The 18,189-nt window shown below is 44.4% G+C and overlaps 1 protein-coding gene across 4 annotated transcripts; it reads left to right on the top strand.

Annotated features, from left to right (window-relative positions):
• Nucleotides 1–248: 248 nt before the first annotated feature.
• slc39a14 (solute carrier family 39 member 14) lies at nt 249–17,907 on the top strand. 4 transcript variants are annotated; one of them, XM_042101316.1, is made up of 10 exons: nt 249–433; nt 5,560–5,688; nt 6,029–6,328; nt 7,526–7,703; nt 9,891–10,060; nt 13,426–13,548; nt 15,195–15,380; nt 16,054–16,285; nt 16,706–16,890; nt 17,373–17,907. In XM_042101316.1, exons 3-10 carry the CDS (start codon nt 6,047–6,049, stop codon nt 17,523–17,525), a joined length of 1,509 nt encoding a protein of 502 aa, XP_041957250.1. In that variant the 5' UTR covers nt 249–433; nt 5,560–5,688; nt 6,029–6,046; the 3' UTR covers nt 17,526–17,907. The 4 variants fall into 4 exon arrangements, with proteins under 4 accessions (XP_041957250.1, XP_041957249.1, XP_041957251.1 ...); XM_042101315.1 differs by lacking the exon at nt 9,891–10,060 and adding an exon at nt 12,163–12,332; XM_042101317.1 differs by lacking the exons at nt 249–433; nt 5,560–5,688 and adding an exon at nt 12,163–12,332 and having other exon boundaries at nt 6,205–6,328.
• The last annotated feature ends 282 nt before the right edge of the window (nt 17,908–18,189 follow it).

An 18,189-nucleotide genomic window follows, 5' to 3' on the forward strand; every position in this document is an offset into this window, starting at 1 on the left:
TGTAGAAAGGAAACTCTACAAAATGCTTGCTTTAACAAACCCGAAGTCTGCTCCACAAATTTAAACAAATCATTGATCATTATTTCCATTTTAACATAGACCCTCAAATTTGGTTGATATAATTTAAATACCATGTGAAGGAAGAAGGTTAAAACAAATTCACCTAATCTGGCCGCATTTCTTATAATTGCCATTCACTGTTGTGGGCCCGTCTGAAAGGGGGCGGAGCGGTACACGTTGCACGTCTGTAGCTTCTGAATGGATGGATCACGGAGCAACAAAATTGGTCTCATGCTCAATGAGCTGTCTGCTCAGTTCATTTGGGTATCTAGCTATAGACGTGGCGCATTGATAGAAAGAACGCGTTCACTGCTGTCTGTTTTTACTCATTCAGCTTCCAACTAAATCTGAGTCTACGAGACATGTACAGTGGGTAAGTACAGAACGTGGCTGGCTAGTCACGGTTGCAGACAAGATTTGCGTAGATGCTAGCTACATAACTACAACAACGCCACTCAGGTGGTAGCCGGTGTCTGATGTGGCATAGATAGCTTAACGATGTGTCTGACCAAGGTCCTTGCACATTCTGTGCAAACAGCAGTGGGTTGGCAGTCTGAAACTAATGTGATGCCATTTTTGAATATAACGTTATGGTTAGGTTAGCACTAGCTAGCTTAAAATGCCTAGGGTCTTAATAACTTTGAATTAGCCAACTCACGTTAGCATGGCAATGTTGTTGGGGGATTAGCAGCAGGTGACTTACATTGAAGTGATGGTCACTAATGTTAATATGTCGAAAACAATTGTTAGAATGTGCACAACAACATGAAATTACATCAGCTATCTATCGAAGAATCATCCTGTGCTAACAGTATCACTAGCATGCTGGATGGATGCTGTGACGTTGCGTGGGAGTCTGCTATCAAGCCTCATAAAAAGGGCAAACCTCCGTGTTGAAGCGGTGGTTTGTAATCAAGGATCTTGGCCATAACAATCCCTTGTCAAGTATCCATCGTTTGTGTCGTATGTTTATCTGGACTCTGTTGTCCATGGTATGAAACATGGGGAGGTGATAGAACTCTACACCCTCAACTATGGCTAAAACGATTTGCCGAGTGTTTTTGTTCCTCGTAGTAGCCAAGTCTCGAATATCTACAGTAACAATCACGACGACCCTTTACCATGTAATGTTATTGCTACATAACACGTAGGACACAAAGTATAATTAGAATGGCATGTAGAATTGGACGATATGTTGACGCATCTGAAATGTTGCTTTATGTGCTGTATTTACATTGTTACTTATTAGTTTGATTAGTACTAATTAGTTTGAAGAAAGGGCTTGGAGAGTTGCTCAACACAGGTAAGTAAATGTTGCATAGGGTTTGAAACTGAGTCTCACATCGGTAACTTTTGTGCAACACCACAGACTCTACAATGAAATGCTGATAACATTGAGAGTCGCTTTCTATCTCCCTGTTGGCTTTAAGCGTATGTTACGACCCCCTGAAGACTACTGGAGTTTTTCCCCTCTGAAATATTGCGCATGTCCTTTCCTTTCCGGTACCTTTGCATTCTCTCACAGCAGCCTTGCAAAGTTTAGCTCTCCCTCCACCTTTATCCCACAATGAAAACTGTGGAACACTTTGAAGGTTATTTGAAGCAGGGTGAGAATTGCTGCGTTGTTACTTTCCAGCACCTGCATATAGGTTTCGTCCTTATTGTGCTGATCGTGCCAGCAGATAGTTAGGAGAGCAAGCGTGCTTCCTGTTGGCAACTGCATCTTTGTTGTCAGCAAATTATGACCCCATCACTTAGTGCCAGCCTTACCATTCTGCCTGTCTTGGAAGTGTTCGGCCTTGTCAAAATGAAGTCTCTTCACTGAATGTTTTCCACCCCCCACAAGGTCTTCTTGTAAACTAAACCTTTGTAGTCTATGTGGTCAGTCACCGTCAATGTACAACCCCAAAACAGAAAAAGTTGGGACGTTGTGTAAAATGTGAATTAAAAACATATTGTAATAATCTGCAACTTTATTAAACTCATATTTAGTTGCAAAACGGACACAGACAACATATCAAATGTTGAAAATGACAAATTTGACTATTTCTTGGAAAAATATATGTTAATTTCGAATTTGATACCAGCAACATGTTTCAAAAAAAGATGGGACTGGGCTAACAAAATGCTGGAAAAGTTGTGTAATGATACATAAAACAAAAGGAGGAATATTTCACAACTAATTAAGGTAACTGGCAGTATAAGTATATGTATATAAGTATATATACTCTTTTGATCCCGTGAGGGAAATTTGGTCTCTACATTTATCCCAATCCGTGAATTAGTGAAACGCACACAGTGTACACACACACAGTGAGGTGAAGCACACACTAATCCCGGCGCAGTGAGCTGCCTGCATCAACAGCGGCGTTCGGGGAGCAGTGAGGGGTTAGGTGCCTTGCTCAAGGGCACTTCAGCCGTGCCTACTGGTCGGGGTTCGAACCGGCAACCCTCCGGTTACAGGTCCGAAGTGCTAACCAGTAGGCCGCGGCTGCCCCAGCAACACGATTGGGTATGAAAAAAGAGCATCCCAGAGAGGCCGGGTCTCTTAGAAGTAAAGATGTAGGGGTATTTATCACTCTGTGTAAACCTGTGTGCACAAATGATGAAACAATGTAATTTTAATGTTTCTTAAGATGCAATTGTGAAGTATTTGGGCAGTTCATCATCTACAGGACATAATATCATTAGAACATTCAGATAATCCAGATAAGTCTTTGCAAACAAGGGAAAGAGCTGAAAAACAAATTGGATGGCTGTGGTCTTTTGGACCTCAGATGCCACTGCATCAACATCAGACCTGTTTCCAGACCTGTCATTATTGGGGATCAGGTAAACCTCTGATAACCATTGGTTATGTGCACAGTTTGATACTCAATTCAAAAACTACAGCCAAAATTGTCAGTCAAAACAGCCAACATTGTATTGAGACATGATTCAGACAATACCACCATCTTATCTGGGCCTAAAATGGACTGAGGTAACATGGAAAAAAGTTCCTGTGTTTAGACCAATATTTCTCCATAGATGATGTGTCCAGGTGCTAAAATGACCTGTCTGCAGTCCAGATTTGTTAAATTAGGTGCATAATGGAATGAAAAACATGACTTAGAATACTCGTACTGTTGAGCAACTGAAATCCTATATCGGGAAGTAATGGGACAACCTTTCACTCTCAACTCTAGCAACTGGTCTCCTCAGTTCCTAAACATTTACAGAATTTTGCTTTAATTGAAGAGTTGAAGCGCACAGTGGTAAACATGCTCCCGTCCCACCTTTTTTTGAAACATGTTGCTGGCATCAAATTCAAAATTAACATACATTTTCCATGAAATAGTCCAAATTTTCATTGTCAACATTTGATATATTGTCTATGTCGTTTTTGCTGAGAAATATTGGTTTACGAGACTTGTATATTATCACATTCTGTTTTTATTTGCATTTTTACACAATGTCCCAACTTTTTCTGTTTTGGGGTTGTAGGTTTGCTCAATGTTAAACCTTGTTGTAGAGCTGACAAGTTAAGGAGAGACTGAACTTGTTTTTGTTACTACTTTCACTCAGTTCTTGAATCTGCTTGATCAGCAATAAAAAGTGATGATTGAGGGGAAACTTCCTAAGAGTCCTTTTTTCTCCTGCGTTTTCCTTGTCAGGAGGAGAGATTATACAAGTGATGGCGCTATTGATGGCATCATGATTCAATCACTGGCTCTTGTTTTCTCTCTCTGGATGTGGTGTTGACTCAGGGCCACAGTTGTTTGCCATTGGTTCTGATAAGTCTTTGTGGTCTACATTTGCACGCTGTGGGTTTTGGATGATGCTCCATTGATTCTGATTCTGTTGTGGCTTCACATTCTGTCATAAATCCACACACCTTATCGTTGGCAAATTACTTTATTATCTGGACTGTGATAAGCCTTATTGTATGTAGACTCGTCAGATTTTTCCAAATCATAGAGCAGCTGCTGTGTATCACTATAGCCCTCAAAATTGATTTCTCTAAGTTGGTATTGTCGAGACATTTAATGGCAATTTAAAAGGCATATCTGGAATCCATTATGTCTTCTACTGAATAGTGTCGACTAAAATGTTGTTTGTTTTGTTCTCCTTTTAAATCTCTCCCTCTCTCTTTGTTTGTCTGTCTGTCTGTGTAAGAGAGAGAGAGTGTAAGCGATAAGATGAGATGGACTCTTTAGTGTTTTGCAGAGATAGGAGTGAGTAGGGGCTGGCTATGCCACATGTCTGTGGGTTTGTTATGTGATTGTGAGGAGGAGCTGGAAGCTCTTCTCTGATGTTTGCACTCAATTTCTTTTTAATTGCACAACACCCACCACATTCCATAGTGCGTCTGTTAAAATGGTCTCCCATTATCAAGCTAGTTAAACCAGATTCTAGATTAAACCATATCATATTGTGTAAAATGTACAATCAGTCACTGACACACAAATATCCCACTCTTGTCTGCAAACGTAGAGTAAAACCTGTTTTGTATTTTGTTGTGTAGCTTATGTTTTAAATACACAGTGAAACACATTACTGAGGTTTCTGTGAATCGCATAACTGAGGTCAGGCAATTTTGCAATGCCACAACTGCATGCTGCATGGTTTGTTTATTGGGGTCATCACGCAGAGAAGCCCTCGCTCCCTGGACTTGACAGGATAGGGCTGCCATTCTGGCCCAGTCTTATCATTGACCAGATATAGCCATGGGCAGTAAGAGTCCATGCACGTACACAGCCTTGGACTGACCCTGCGTTTATCATTATTGGAGGCTGTGATCCTAGCCTGGTATTCATAAACAAAAAAGGCTAGAGTTTGCATTTACTTAGTTTATATATAATCCCACAGTGGGTAGTTATTCATACAGTCACACACATATATAATGGAAGATGCCTCATGAAAAATATCCACAGGGTTCAGTTTACCTTTAGCCTGAAGCTAGGTATCATAGGAGAACCTGGTTTTGAGCCAATGCTGTAAGTCTACTAACCTGCCCTGACAACTTAAAGGGACACCAGGCAACGTTTTCGTGTTAATTACTCATCTTCGTAAGTTGGTATTATGGTTAAATGACTCGTTACAGGGCAAATGAAGACTCTCTCGCCCGCCCCTACTGCCTGTAGGAAGAATATCCCGCTTGCAAGTTCAGTGTATCCTACCCGCCGACCGAAGCAGGCAGGCTAAAGAAACGCTAGAGATTGTTGCAAACGTGTGTACAAGGGCAGAGCCGGCGAAGAAGCAACGAAAAACCCTTGACAGAAGACGCAAAGAAAAGGAAAAGGGCTTCAGACCAAGCGAGGGGGAGTTTCGTAGAGAAAAAGCATCAGGCTTGCCTGGTGTCCCTTTAAACAGTGATGGCTTTCATATATTTAAGACAGTCAAATAATCACATACAAAAAGCATCTGATGCAATGCAGTGTTAGGATTGATGGATGGCTTTGTTGTTTTATGTGTTAATTTCACAGCTATATTTCAGTGTGCCTCTCTTTTTCTCCACAGATGACCAGGCTCTGAAGTGTTTGCTGTTCAACCCTCTTTTGTGTTCAAGTTCCCCATCCTGCCTTCCTCTCCAACGGCTCTTAAGCCCACCTGAGGAGTTCCGCTACAGGCCAGCTGAAGTTGGTTGGGGTGAGTGCCTCCTGAATGAATGGGATCCTTGAGTCTTTTAGTTTATTTTTCCAACACCCCTCCTTCATCTTATGCGTAAATGCACTCTGGTAATTTTCCTTTAACTCTAAATTTTCTTCCCCCACTCTGCTTGTGTGAAAGAGGGATTGTTTGTGTGTGTGTGCCTCTCTGTGTGGTGAACTCCTGAATATCACGTCTGCGTCAGCGAACGCTTTGTTTGAGTGAGTGAGGAGGGTAATTGATGAATAATTGCAGACTAACTTTGACAGTGTTCCTGTTTGACCACCCCCCCCCCCCCCCATCCCCCTCTTCCTCTCTTCTCCTCCCCCTCCCCACTCAGGCAGTGCTGTTGGGCGTCATGGTCCAGAGGCCTGGAGATGGCGGCTCCCAGCTGACAATGACCCGGGCTCTGCTGGCCATTTTGTTTGTGCTGCTCGCGTCCAGCGGCAAGCCCGTGGCAGGCGATGGCGACGGCGGCGCCAGCGGCCAACTCTCGGCCCTACAGGACCTGCTGATGCGCTACGGCGACAATGAAACCATCTCCGTGCCCCAGCTGCGCACGCTGATGGCCCGGCTGAGTTTGGGACATGGGGAGAACACCTCGTCCGAGGCACAGCCTGCTCGAGCCAACTCCTCCAGAGTGAGTCACGTCTCTCACGACACACACACACACACACACACATACATACACACATTACAGCTGGGGCTCACCTGAGGCCTACAGAGCAGATGAAGCTGTGAATGCTTTGGGTTGAATGATTTCAATTGATGCTGAGTTCTTGGCTCGCCAGGATGTGGTATTGTTGAAGCGTTCTATTTTTGTTGATCTTGCCACGTGTGAGAATTTGCAACACTACTAGAATGTTGTATGAGCCCAACTTTTGACAAAAGTCAGAGATAAAAACTAAGTAAATGAAAAGCTGTCTGATAATTAGTGAATGAAGAGGTAGCAGCTCATAGAAATGAAGAGAAATCAGAAGCCTAGGTGTGTGCAGCCTGTTTCTTGAGTGGGACAGGAACGGATGTGGTGTTGACTCAGGGCCACAGTTGTTTGCCATTGGTTCTGATAAGTCTTTGTGGTCTACATTTGCACGCTGTGGGTTTTGGATGATGCTCTATTGATTCTGATTCTGTTGTGGCTTCACATTCTGTCATAAATCCACACACCTTATCGACATTGACTCCTTATCGTTGGCAAATTACTTTATTATCTGGACTGTGATAAGCCTTATTGTATGTAGACTCGTCAGATTTTTCCAAATCATAGAGCAGCTGCTGTGTATCACTATAGCCCTCAAAATTGATTTCTCTTTAAGTTGGTATTGTCGAGACATTTAATGGCAATTTAAAAGGCATATCTGGAATCCATTATGTCATCTACTGAATAGTGTCGACTAAAATGTTGTTTGATTTGTTCTCCTTTTAAAACCCTCTCTCTCTCTCAGCCGTGAGAGAGAGAGAGAGAGAGAGGCAGCCGTGGCCCACTGGTTAGCACTCTGGACTTGTAACCGGAGGGTTGCCGGTTTGAGCCCCGACCAGTGGGCCGCGGCTGAAGTGCCCTTGAGCAAGGCACCTAACACCTCACTGCTCCCCGAGCGCCGCCGTTGTAGCAGGCAGCTCACTGCGCCGGGATTAGTGTGTGCTTCACCTCACTGTGTGTTCACTGTGTGCTGTTTGTGTTTCACTAATTCACCGATTGGGTTAAATGCAGAGACCAAATTTCCCTCACAGGATCAAAAAAGTATATATACTTATTTTCTCTCTCTCTCTCTCTCGTTGTCTCTCTTTGTTTATCCATCTCTCTGTCCATCTGTATCTCTGTCTGTCTGTCTGACAGTGTTTGTCTGCGAACACCCTTGCGGTACACAGCATGAGTGAGCAGTCTCGTCTGGACGGACGGGGCCTGCAGGAGATATGCCCCACCATGCTGCAGCAGCTGGAGCTGCGCACCTGCACCGCCGGCCAGGACCAGCAGCCGGACGCCGAGCCCAGCCTCCGGCCTACCGACGCCGAAGGTAAACGGCACGGAGCATCACCATGCAGACAGTCTCTTCATTTATCTATTTCATTCTGTTCATCTGTTACTGTTCGGGCTTTTTGCCTTTATTTAGATAGGATGGTGAAGAGGAGTGAGTGGGAGAGATGGATCAGGAAATGACCACGGGGCGGGCAGCTTGCACTACAGCTGCCCTCTGTCTCATTTCTTATCTGGGTACAGAGCACTCTCTGGCTGAGTGGGAGAGAATTGAATGCCTGTCTAAACGCTGGCTTACAGGTCATGTTGAGATCAGTGAGGACAGTGTAGTTGGAGGGGTTGGGGGAAGCAGATTTTGGGATCAGGGTAATTCATTTATCCAGAGGTTGACTCTTTTATGGAAATGTTGTAAATATTAACTCTCCTCCCATGCTTCTCTATGGTAGTGCATTGTGCATTCAGTTCTTTTAAAACCTGACCAAACTCCAACCTGTCCTTAGAAGTCCTTGGTTAAATTCATGGTTAAAGCATACTAACAGTAAAGTTGTAATAAAATGATCAAAGTAATGCACTGCATCTGTTTAGAGGTTTTTAGTGTAACATTGAGACATGTCTTTGTGTTTCTCTTTTTTTGTGAATGGACAGTTTGACTCCTGTGGTATTTAGATAAACCATGCTAAATGTAGGAAGCAGATGCACTGCGTGGAGTGCCCCATGTAGAACTGGAGGCAGCTGGATATCATTTTTCAAAGTGCAAGTTCTCACTCAGTCTGTGGGTGCTTCACTTTGTCCTGTTGCTTGGACCTGCATACATGAATATGCTAAACCTCAGTCGTCTCCACATTAAAGGCTTTTATCCTTGTAGGTGACCTCTCTAATTGCTCCTTGGAAAACGGTTTGTTTTTTTTGGCTGTGCGTCTCTCAGCCAAATGCTGATTGTGTCTCTCTCGCTCTATTCTTTTTTTCTCTTTTCATTAAGCCCTAATGAGAGCGCCACACTCGGTGTTGGCACCTCACCACCAGCTCCCCTGCTCTCTCTCTCTCTCTCTCTCTCTCTCTCTCTCTCTCTCTCTCTCTCTCTCTCCTCTTCTTCTTTTTCTCTCTCTCTCTTTTCTCTCTGTCTCTGTCTCTCTCTCTCTCTTCTTCTTTTTCTCTCTTCTCTCTCTTTTCTCTCTCTCTCTCCAACCCGGGAGGGGGGTGTAATCTCGGATTGATTGGTTATATACATAGGGAGGACAGTCCTGATTTTCAATGCCCTGTCCTGCGCAACATCAAGCAGGATGCTCTCTCTCTCTCTTTCTCTCACTCTCCGCCAAGGCTCAGTGAAGAAGGCAGGAGAGTTGTCGCAATGTCACCCCAGAGCGAGCGAGTGCTGCTGTAGTGGTAGCCGCCGCAGTGCCGGTGCGGTTGAGTGAAACAGGGTGTCCGATTCGGTCCCTCTGTGTTCCTGAAACCCAAACCCAATCCCTGCTTGGTTGCTTTTTTTTTTTTAATTAGCCAGAAAGATATTATTGAATCTCTTCACAGCTTTGCGTAACCAGTGTTCCCTCTTTAGACCTTCAAACTTTTCTCTAGTTTCTAGGTATCAACAGACGTGTGCAAAACTTCTCATGTACTTTCCCCCCTTCTCTTTTACAGGTTTGTCTTTTACATTCACTCAATGTCATGTTGATCTTCATTAATATTTAAAGCATGGGGACTTCTGCACCCTGTGTTCTCCTTCTTCTCCTTAGGATTTGGTGGATTGGATGGTGCACTGGGAGTCAGTGCACTTCCATGTGTGACCTTCTGTTTCTCTAGGTACAGTGGATGTAATATGTAATATGTAAAAGGATCATGTTAATGAGACCGTAAGTGGGAGGAACCTTGTCCTAGAGGGAAGAGGTGAACGCGTGCTGACTTGCAGTGTCAGTTTGTCATTCCATCTGCTCACAGGTCACGTTGACGGACACCTGACATAACAGTTCCTTCTTCCCTACTTGCACACACAGCCTGAGAAAGTAATTTCCACAGGGTGTGGCGAATTTCCGCGAGGCTTTTGTCTTTTGTCTTTTGTCTGTTTGTGTTTTGCCCTTGGCATTTTGCTCCCTAGCGTTGCTGAATTGAGTGTGACATGTGAAGAGAAGACGGTGTAACAGCTGAAGGAGTGTTGCATACTGCTTTTATCTTTGTAAGCACTGTTGGCTACTGGCTGTTAACAAGCTCATTTTTGCTCTGTGTGTGTCAGTTTGGGGCTTCTCTTTGCTCGCCGTGACGGTGGTCAGTGCCTTTTCTTTGTCCGCTGTGTTTGTGGTGCCCCTGATGAAGACGCGCTTCATGCACAAGGTGCTGACGTTCTTCATCGCCCTCTCCATCGGGACCCTCTACTCCACCGCCATCATGCAGCTCATACCAGAGGTGCAGTATACACCTCAATCTCGATCTCGCCCTCGCTCCAGAGCCACCGACTGCAAGGCCAGATCTCCTGGCTCTCGTTGTCTTTGCACCACAATCAGTCCAATGTGCTCAAACTCTCGGTTTCACTGCAGCTATATCTCACTCTGATTCTTTCACTTCCCCACAGAAAGGAAAGCGCACCAACAAATTCTCTCACTCTTTCATCTCATGTTCACATGTGTGTCTCTCTCTCTCTCTCTCTCTCTCTCTCTCTCTCTCTCTCTCCTCTCTCTCCTCTCTCTCTCTCTCTCTCTCTCTCTCTCTCTCTCTCTCTCTCTCTCTCTCTCTCTCTCTCTCTCTCTCTCTCTCGCTCGCTCGCTCTCTCATTCTCTCTCACACTCCTTTTTCCCACATACACCAAAATAAGCTCAAGGCCATAATTAGGGGTCCAAGCAGCGAAGCTGTGGGAAACCTATTGTTTTTGTATTCATTGTTGTTCCATCTTTGTCTCTCCTTATCCCAAACACATCTAGTCTTGATGACTCTTATCCCACCCTCCCTCCTGCTCTGTCCTCTGGTCCTTCTCTTCACCTTTTTTCCTCTTCAGGGATTGACGTGGCGCTGTCTGATTCTCTGGAATCTGCCGGTGATGTCTTCATCTGCATGTGTGATTAACAGCTCCTCTGTATTCCTCCTGGGTAAACTGGGCCATCGATTTGTGTCCAACTCCTCCTCCACCTTGATAAATGGGACAGCTGTGTTGCAGTTTGTCCCGCCAGGTCCTCTCTCTCTCTCTCTCTCTCTCTCTCTCTCGTTCTCGTTCTCGCTCCAGTGAATTCAGGCTAGGCCCTGCTCTCGTCCGTCCTCTCCCCTTAAAGCCCTGCTCATCCCCCATGAGCCCAGTGTACTCAGCCCAGTCCTTCAAAGGCTGCTTTGCCAAACGGCCAATGACAAAAGACCTGTGTTTTTTTTTTTTGTTTTTTTTTATGGCACACAGGGTTTGTTTATTGTTTACTTGCTAATTACAGGGCTAGGCTGTGGAGGCTTTCCTGTTTCCTGTGTTCGCTGGCTGCTGTGTGGTGGCTCTCTAGGGTGTTCCGGGAAGAAGTGAGGTGGCACACACAGAATCATTAGTGTCTGTATATCTGAAGGGATCAGCTTACTGGGTTCTGCCCTGTGATCTCGCTCCTGTGGTCAATCGGCCGGGTGTGTAGAGTAGGGTTGAGAAGTCGTGAGTGAGAAGATTGGTATCAGTGACCTATTAGGAAGCCATGCTCAGTCGGGCATGCCTAATCACCCGAGAACCTTTTTTTCTGTTGTTGAATAGGTCAGTATTGTTGGGTGCGTGTTCATGCAGGGCAACTCTTGCCATTACACCACAGTTTACACAGAGCAGCTTCTTTGGCCAAAATAGTCATCACTTTGGCAGATGAATGTTGCTGAACATTTACCTGTGTGCTGTGCCCACTGTAGCGCTTGTAGTCCTCGTTGCCAATCCAGCTGCTGCCTTGCATGCTGAAAGCAGAAATGTGATGACATGATAACCATGCAGACCTGGTATCATGTTCTGTTGTGTTCTGTTCTGTTCTGAATGCACATTAGTGGTAAAAAGCATCAGCCTTTGGTTGTCGTCAATGGGTTGTACAAGTGTGTTACTTTTCCTTCTTATGGTTCAATAGAAATGTAGCATCACATACTGTACCAAATAGATTTTTTTATTTTTCACCTTTTTTTTTTTTTTTTTTCCCCTATCTTGAATTTTCTCTGTGATTACCATGTGATGGCTTTGAACAAGAACCTTATTTTCTCTCTTTCTTTTGCTTTTGGTTTGGTTCAATCAAGAATTTGTGCTACCTCTACTGTAATCCTTCACCATCCAAGATATGAGGTGGAATGTGAATGAACGATATTCTATGATAATCTAAACTTTTTTTTTTTTTTTTTTTTTTTTTAAATCAAACACATGTTCTCTGGGTTAATTTTTTCCCTCTGAAGGATTTACAACTTTGTATGTCTTTCATTGGATCTTTATTCCTAAATATCCTAAATACATTTTCTTTTTTCCCTTCTTTTCCTCTCTTTCTCTTTCTCCCTATTGTGTATGGCGTGGGTGTTGGCTCCAGTGTGGGGTTATGGCTTCCTGTGTGTGACAGTCATCTCCCTGTGCTCACTGGTCGGGGCCAGCGTGGTTCCCTTCATGAGGAAAACCTTTTACAAGCGCCTGCTCCTCTACTTCATAGCCTTGGCCATTGGCACACTCTACTCCAACGCCCTGTTCCAACTCATCCCAGAGGTAGCGGGGGACGAGGGGTGTGGGGTGTGGGCCACATTAAGCCACGTCTCAAGCCTCAGCGACTCTCCTGAAAGGCCCAGCCAAAGAGATAATAAAATGAGCTGCATCCAAAATTTTCTCAAAGTTGAAATTCTCTCTGAAGATTATTTTCAATCTTTCAATTTTTTTTTCAATCGGTGCATTTAATCAGTCAAAATCAAAGTCTGGCGATTTATACAGATCTGGGAATATTGGAGAACTGTAGCAGCTGGGGACTGGGGAAGCTCTGAGGCACAGGTTCTTTGTTTTTTAACATGGGACCTATCGGTTATTACTGATATATGATTAATCAATTCTCTCTGCATTTTATATGTAATTAAATATACTTCACTTGTATATCAGTCAATTTTCTATGCATATTTAAAGCTGCAGTTGGCAAGTCTGACTGATTGAGGGGACTTTTGAATGTTTACACTACCACTGAGCACCTTCTCATCGAGTTCGTGCTTGTCAGTGCGCTTCTGTTGGAGCATAGTGTCTGTTTCAGTGAATTTGAGGGCAGCCGTGGCATACTGGTTAGCACTTCGGACCTGTAACCGGAGGGTTGCCGGTTCGAACCCCGACCAGTAGGCACAGCTGAAGTGCCCTTGAGCAAGGCACCTAACCTCTCACTGCTCCCCGAGTGCCGCTGTTGATGCAGGCAGCTCACTGCGCCGGGATTAGTGTGTGCTTCACCTCACTGTGTGTACACTGTGTGCTGTGTGTGTTTCACTAAGTATATATACACAGTACTTATACTTACTTAATATGATCAAAGAAATCTTGCCAACTGCAGCTTTAATAGATATCCAGTAAAATGGCACAGAATCCCTCTAGCACAAATTGATCATGTAACTTGCTTGTACATAGAACTTTAAATCCACCATTTATCAAGTGTTTGGAGTTGTACTATAAAATATTTAGATTTGTATATGTTAGAGATTGACTGTATTTTGTAACTTGATAAGATTAATAGTTACATGTTAATATATTCAATACATCTTAATATATTCTAGACAATATATGACAGGTAAAAATTTGATGACTTTTGACTGATGTTCTGTTTTATTTGCAGGCCTTTGGTTTTGACCCCCTGGTGGATTATTACGTCTCCAAATCTGCTGTGGTGTTCGGAGGCTTCTACCTCTTCTTCTTTGCTGAGAAGATTCTCAAAATGATACTGAAGCCAAAGAGTGGAGTGAGTTATCATACATGATCTTTATTAGCCACACTACTGTAGGCATGAGTGTATTCCATTGGACACCTGCCCTGGTATTCAGAGGATGTCCAATCTGTTTCAGTTGCACGCTATGGTGTCATTTATGGTGCTGGGAGGAAAATGTGAGTGTAAAGACTTCACATTTTCAGATGTGGGCTAGGCAGGGCCAGTTCGACCTGTTTACCCAGACGGCACCCCCGGGAACAAAGTAACTGCCTACAATCTACATGTCTGTTGTACACTGCCTGTGGGCTTGGCTTTGTGTGTCATACGTAGTATTGTTTGTTTGCCCTAAGGGTGAATTGTTTGCAGTCTTATCTGGCCCATGTGTGTGGTTTGGTGTACGTGGCAGTGTAACCAGGTTAATTCATTGAGTGCCAAAAACAATATTACGTTTTTCCTTCCCATGCGTTGAGTGCCAAAAACGTAATATTACGCTTTTTTTTTAATTACGAAACTAGACACACTAACACACCTTATATGTGATTTTGGGAATTCTGTGATGAATGGAAATGAAATATATGACGATCGAAAACTCATGAAAACGCACAATCTGGACATTTTATCGTAACTCGGTTGCCGCTTTGGGTCGAATCAGTGACTCATGCACGTCATCTCAAAACCAGGCCATTTTCGTGGGTCTATCATTAGGTGGCAGTCTCGCTGATCACTTCCCGGAAAGTTTACAGCAGAGAATGTCTAATAAGGGACTCTGTTTACAGACAACACTTCATATTTCATGAAAGACGTTATATCTCCATTTCTAGAAAAAAAACAGCGATTTTTGATGAAAACTAGCCACTGTTTAGCTTGGGATTTCTCAGGAACAGAGGCGTGTAGAAATACACGGTGAATAACACTGAGAGCTTAAAGTCTCACCTTTTTAAACGTGCCATTGTATGTGTTCATAGCTATAACACAGAATATGCTGTGGCTGTACAAAAATCATCAACAACGGTCTAGATTGCCGGCACTCTAGGACAAAGCTTCCGAAAACAGCTTGGCATTCAATGAGTTAAAGGGCATGCATAAGTGTGTTTGCTACAGAGACACTGTGTGTGTGTGTGTGTGTGTGTGTGTGTGTGTGTGTGTGTGTGTGTGTTTTTGAAATTGAAATAAAAGAAGTAAGAATGATACTGGATTCTACGGAGCCCCTAATGGGACATGAGCAAAAAAAAAATCTAAAGTTTAGTTTCATGTGCTCACGCGAAACTTTCATGTGCTCACACGAAACTTTCATGTTTCGTGTGCGCAAGTGAAAGTTTCATGTGCGCACATGAAACTAAACTTTAGATTTTATTTTGCTCATGTCCCCATTAGGGGCTCCGTAGGATTCTGGACTGATCTTTTTGCTCTCTGCCGTTTCTCCCTGAACATATCCCCTAATTCCTTTTTTTAACCGTACGTTTTGGTTCTTATCTGACTATAGAGGTCAAACACAGGCTTTGGACTGAAATCTGTATTCTAACAGTCTTAATGACCTGTGCACTTCTCTCTCATTCTCTCTTTTTTTCTCTCTCTCTCTCTCTCTCTCTCTCTCTCTCTCTCTCTCTCTCTCTCTCCTCTCTCTCTCTCTCTCTCTCTCTCTCTCTCTCTCTCTCTCTCTCTCTCTCTCTCTCTCTCAGGGCCATGGTCATGGCCACAGCCACTACCCTGCGGAGCGCTACACCTCCAACGGGGACCTGGAGGACAGCCTGACGGAGAAGCTGCAGAATGGCGAGGCGGGGGGGCTCTCCCTCTCCCGGGTGGACGGTGAGCTCAAAGGGGTCGGCGAGGACGACAAGATGCTCAGCACACACCAGACTTTACAGGTGAGGCGCCAGTCCGCAGATGGCACCGTGCCAGCGTGTCCGAGGCTAACGAGTGTGGCTTGATTTCCGTTTGACCCCAATTAAACAGGGACATGCTCCTCTGTTTCAACCATAAGTAGAGTGTTTTTTATTTATTTTAATTTTTGGGATTGTAGTAGCTTGGTTTTGCGTCTAGAGAAAGGATGGGCATTTGGTCTGACTAACTAGAGTTGGCGCATTTACGGTCTGAAGTCTGTTCATACTTAAGCTGAGGTCCTGAGTCCAGGGTGGATGGCTCAGGCCAGACTGCATGGGAGGATTGGTGGGCTGGGTTTACAAGAGGGGGGCTTAGGGAGATCCTCTCATTTATCCCAATAGCATCTGCTGCATTGCACCTCCACAAACGCTATCTTAAGGCCTCTTCAGTAGTTGTTATGTAATTAAAGGTGGTGTAAGGCATGACTAAGTCTGCCATACTGAAGGGATATTGAAAAAAAAAAAATATATATATATATATATACACACACACACACACACACACACACACACACACACACACACACACACACACACACACACACACACACACACACACTGTACTAAGAGCTCTCTATTGTTAGACCTCTCTAACAATAAGAAAGGTCACCTCCAACTTGACCTGGCTGTAACTCCAGCTCTGCCCTCTGCTCTGTAGGACACCCAGAGTGCTGGAGGTGGGGGTGGCAGTCATGGGCGCGGCGGCTGCTACTGGCTGAAGGGCACGGCCTACTCGGACATCGGCACGCTGGCCTGGATGATCACGCTCAGTGATGGCCTGCACAACTTCATCGACGGCCTGGCCATCGGTGCCTCTTTCACCGCCTCTGTCTTCCAGGGCGTCAGCACCTCGGTGGCCATCCTGTGCGAGGAGTTTCCCCATGAGCTCGGTAAGATGGGACTTCACTGTGTGTGTGTGTGTGTGCGCCTGTGCACATGCGTGCAAAGAGTGTTTCAGTGTAAGATGCTGTTTCACAGCCTTTGCATGTAAACCACAAAGTATAATCCATTTTAAATCTCTAATAAGCTACAGATTCATACTAAATCATGAAGGTATTTTAGAATAAGAAATGTCCTCCAAAGTAACCTGCATGTGAGTGGTACCTTTTCCAGGAAGTCCTGTTTCCTTCTTTTGTAAGTTGTGACTCCAACACAGTAGCCTGTAATAGTTAAGGGAAAACAATAAGGCTTCTCAAATTCCTTTACATTGACTAGCAACCTTTCTTTGAAGGTAGTTCCTCCGAAGATCAACTGAGTTTGCATGATGTGTGATATTGATGCGTCCCTATTGTTGCCCGTGCTGTGTGCAGGTGACTTTGTGATTCTCCTCAATGCGGGCATGAGCATCCAGCAGGCACTCTTCTTCAACTTCCTGTCGGCCTGCTGCTGCTACCTGGGCATGGGCTTTGGCATTCTGGCCGGCAGTCGCTTCTCGCCCAACTGGATCTTTGCGCTGGCTGGTGGCATGTTCCTCTACATCGCCTTAGCCGACATGGTGAGCTTAGTTAAACAAGCTGACCTGAGGTCAGGAGGGGTCAAAGACCTAAGTACAAGCTCAAACTCTATAGAGACTATTAGTCAGATAAGCTTTTAAAGGGTTTTAAAAGTTTTAAGTGCAGTATGCTGTAAACAGACAAAACAAAATTAAAACAATTTATGGCCATCTGTGATCAGAGAATTAGATTGGGATTTTATTTCTTTGTTTGATGTGTTTGAAAGCTAAAGACATTAATAGGCCTACTGGTTATGTCCTGTATTGGGCATCAAATGAAACCCTCTTAGTATGTCCTATGTGAGGTACCTTTTAAGTGTGGTACCTTTTAAATATTGCATTTTTGTAGGCATAATACAAACTGCTTTACAATTGAGTACTTACTCAAGTCATGCCATGCGCATGCGCTCTCTTTCTTTCTTTCTTTCTTTCTTTCTTTCTTTCTTTCTTTCTTTCTTTCTTTCTTTCTTTCTCTCTTCCACTAGTTCCCAGAGATGAACGAGGTAAGTCGTGAAGAGGAGGAGGCGGGAGGCAGCGGTCCTTTCGTCACCTTCGCCATCCAGAACGCCGGACTGCTCACAGGCTTCGCCATCATGCTGCTCCTAACCATGTACTCGGGCCAGATCCAGCTAGGGTAGCCCCACTGCACCTCGCCCCCTCCCTACATGGACCAGGGTCATGGGGCACTTACATGCCCCCCACCCCTCTATTGACCTAAGACCTGTTCCAAAGGGCTCAGAGGAAGTCCTTGGAAGACCCTCTCCATCTCAGGCCCCTTCTTGCCAGAACCTCCCCTCCTCCCTCCTTTTTTTTTTGGAACTGTTCATGGCAATGTCTGAAGGGACCCGACTTCAAACGCTAAAGAATATGCATATAAGTACTTAACTGACATAAGTACAACCTCTCTGATGCAGACTACCCTACGTTATTGCTTTTCATCTCATCGTTTGCCCTCACTGAACCTGCCTTCCGCCGCCTAAGGAGACACGTCTGGCCTCCTCTGTCATTTTGATGCAAAAAGAAAGTACCGTATTTTCCGGACTATAAGTCGCTCCGGAGTATAAGTCGCACCAGTCAAAAAATGTATCATGAAGAGGAAAAAAACATGTATATAAAAATATGTATGTTGCACCTGAGTTGCAGGACTGGCCATCTATGAAAAAAAGTGTGACTTATAGTCCGGAAAATACGGTATATACCGCCATCACATTGTAGTTTTGGTGTAATAGCAGTGAGGATGTGTGTCCTAGCTTCAATTCCCACCTAGTTGGAGCTCTGTGACTGTGATTCTTCCCAATGGAG

This window comes from Alosa sapidissima, chromosome 8 (assembly GCF_018492685.1).
Source record: "Alosa sapidissima isolate fAloSap1 chromosome 8, fAloSap1.pri, whole genome shotgun sequence".
Taxonomy (NCBI): Eukaryota; Metazoa; Chordata; class Actinopteri; order Clupeiformes; family Clupeidae; genus Alosa; species Alosa sapidissima.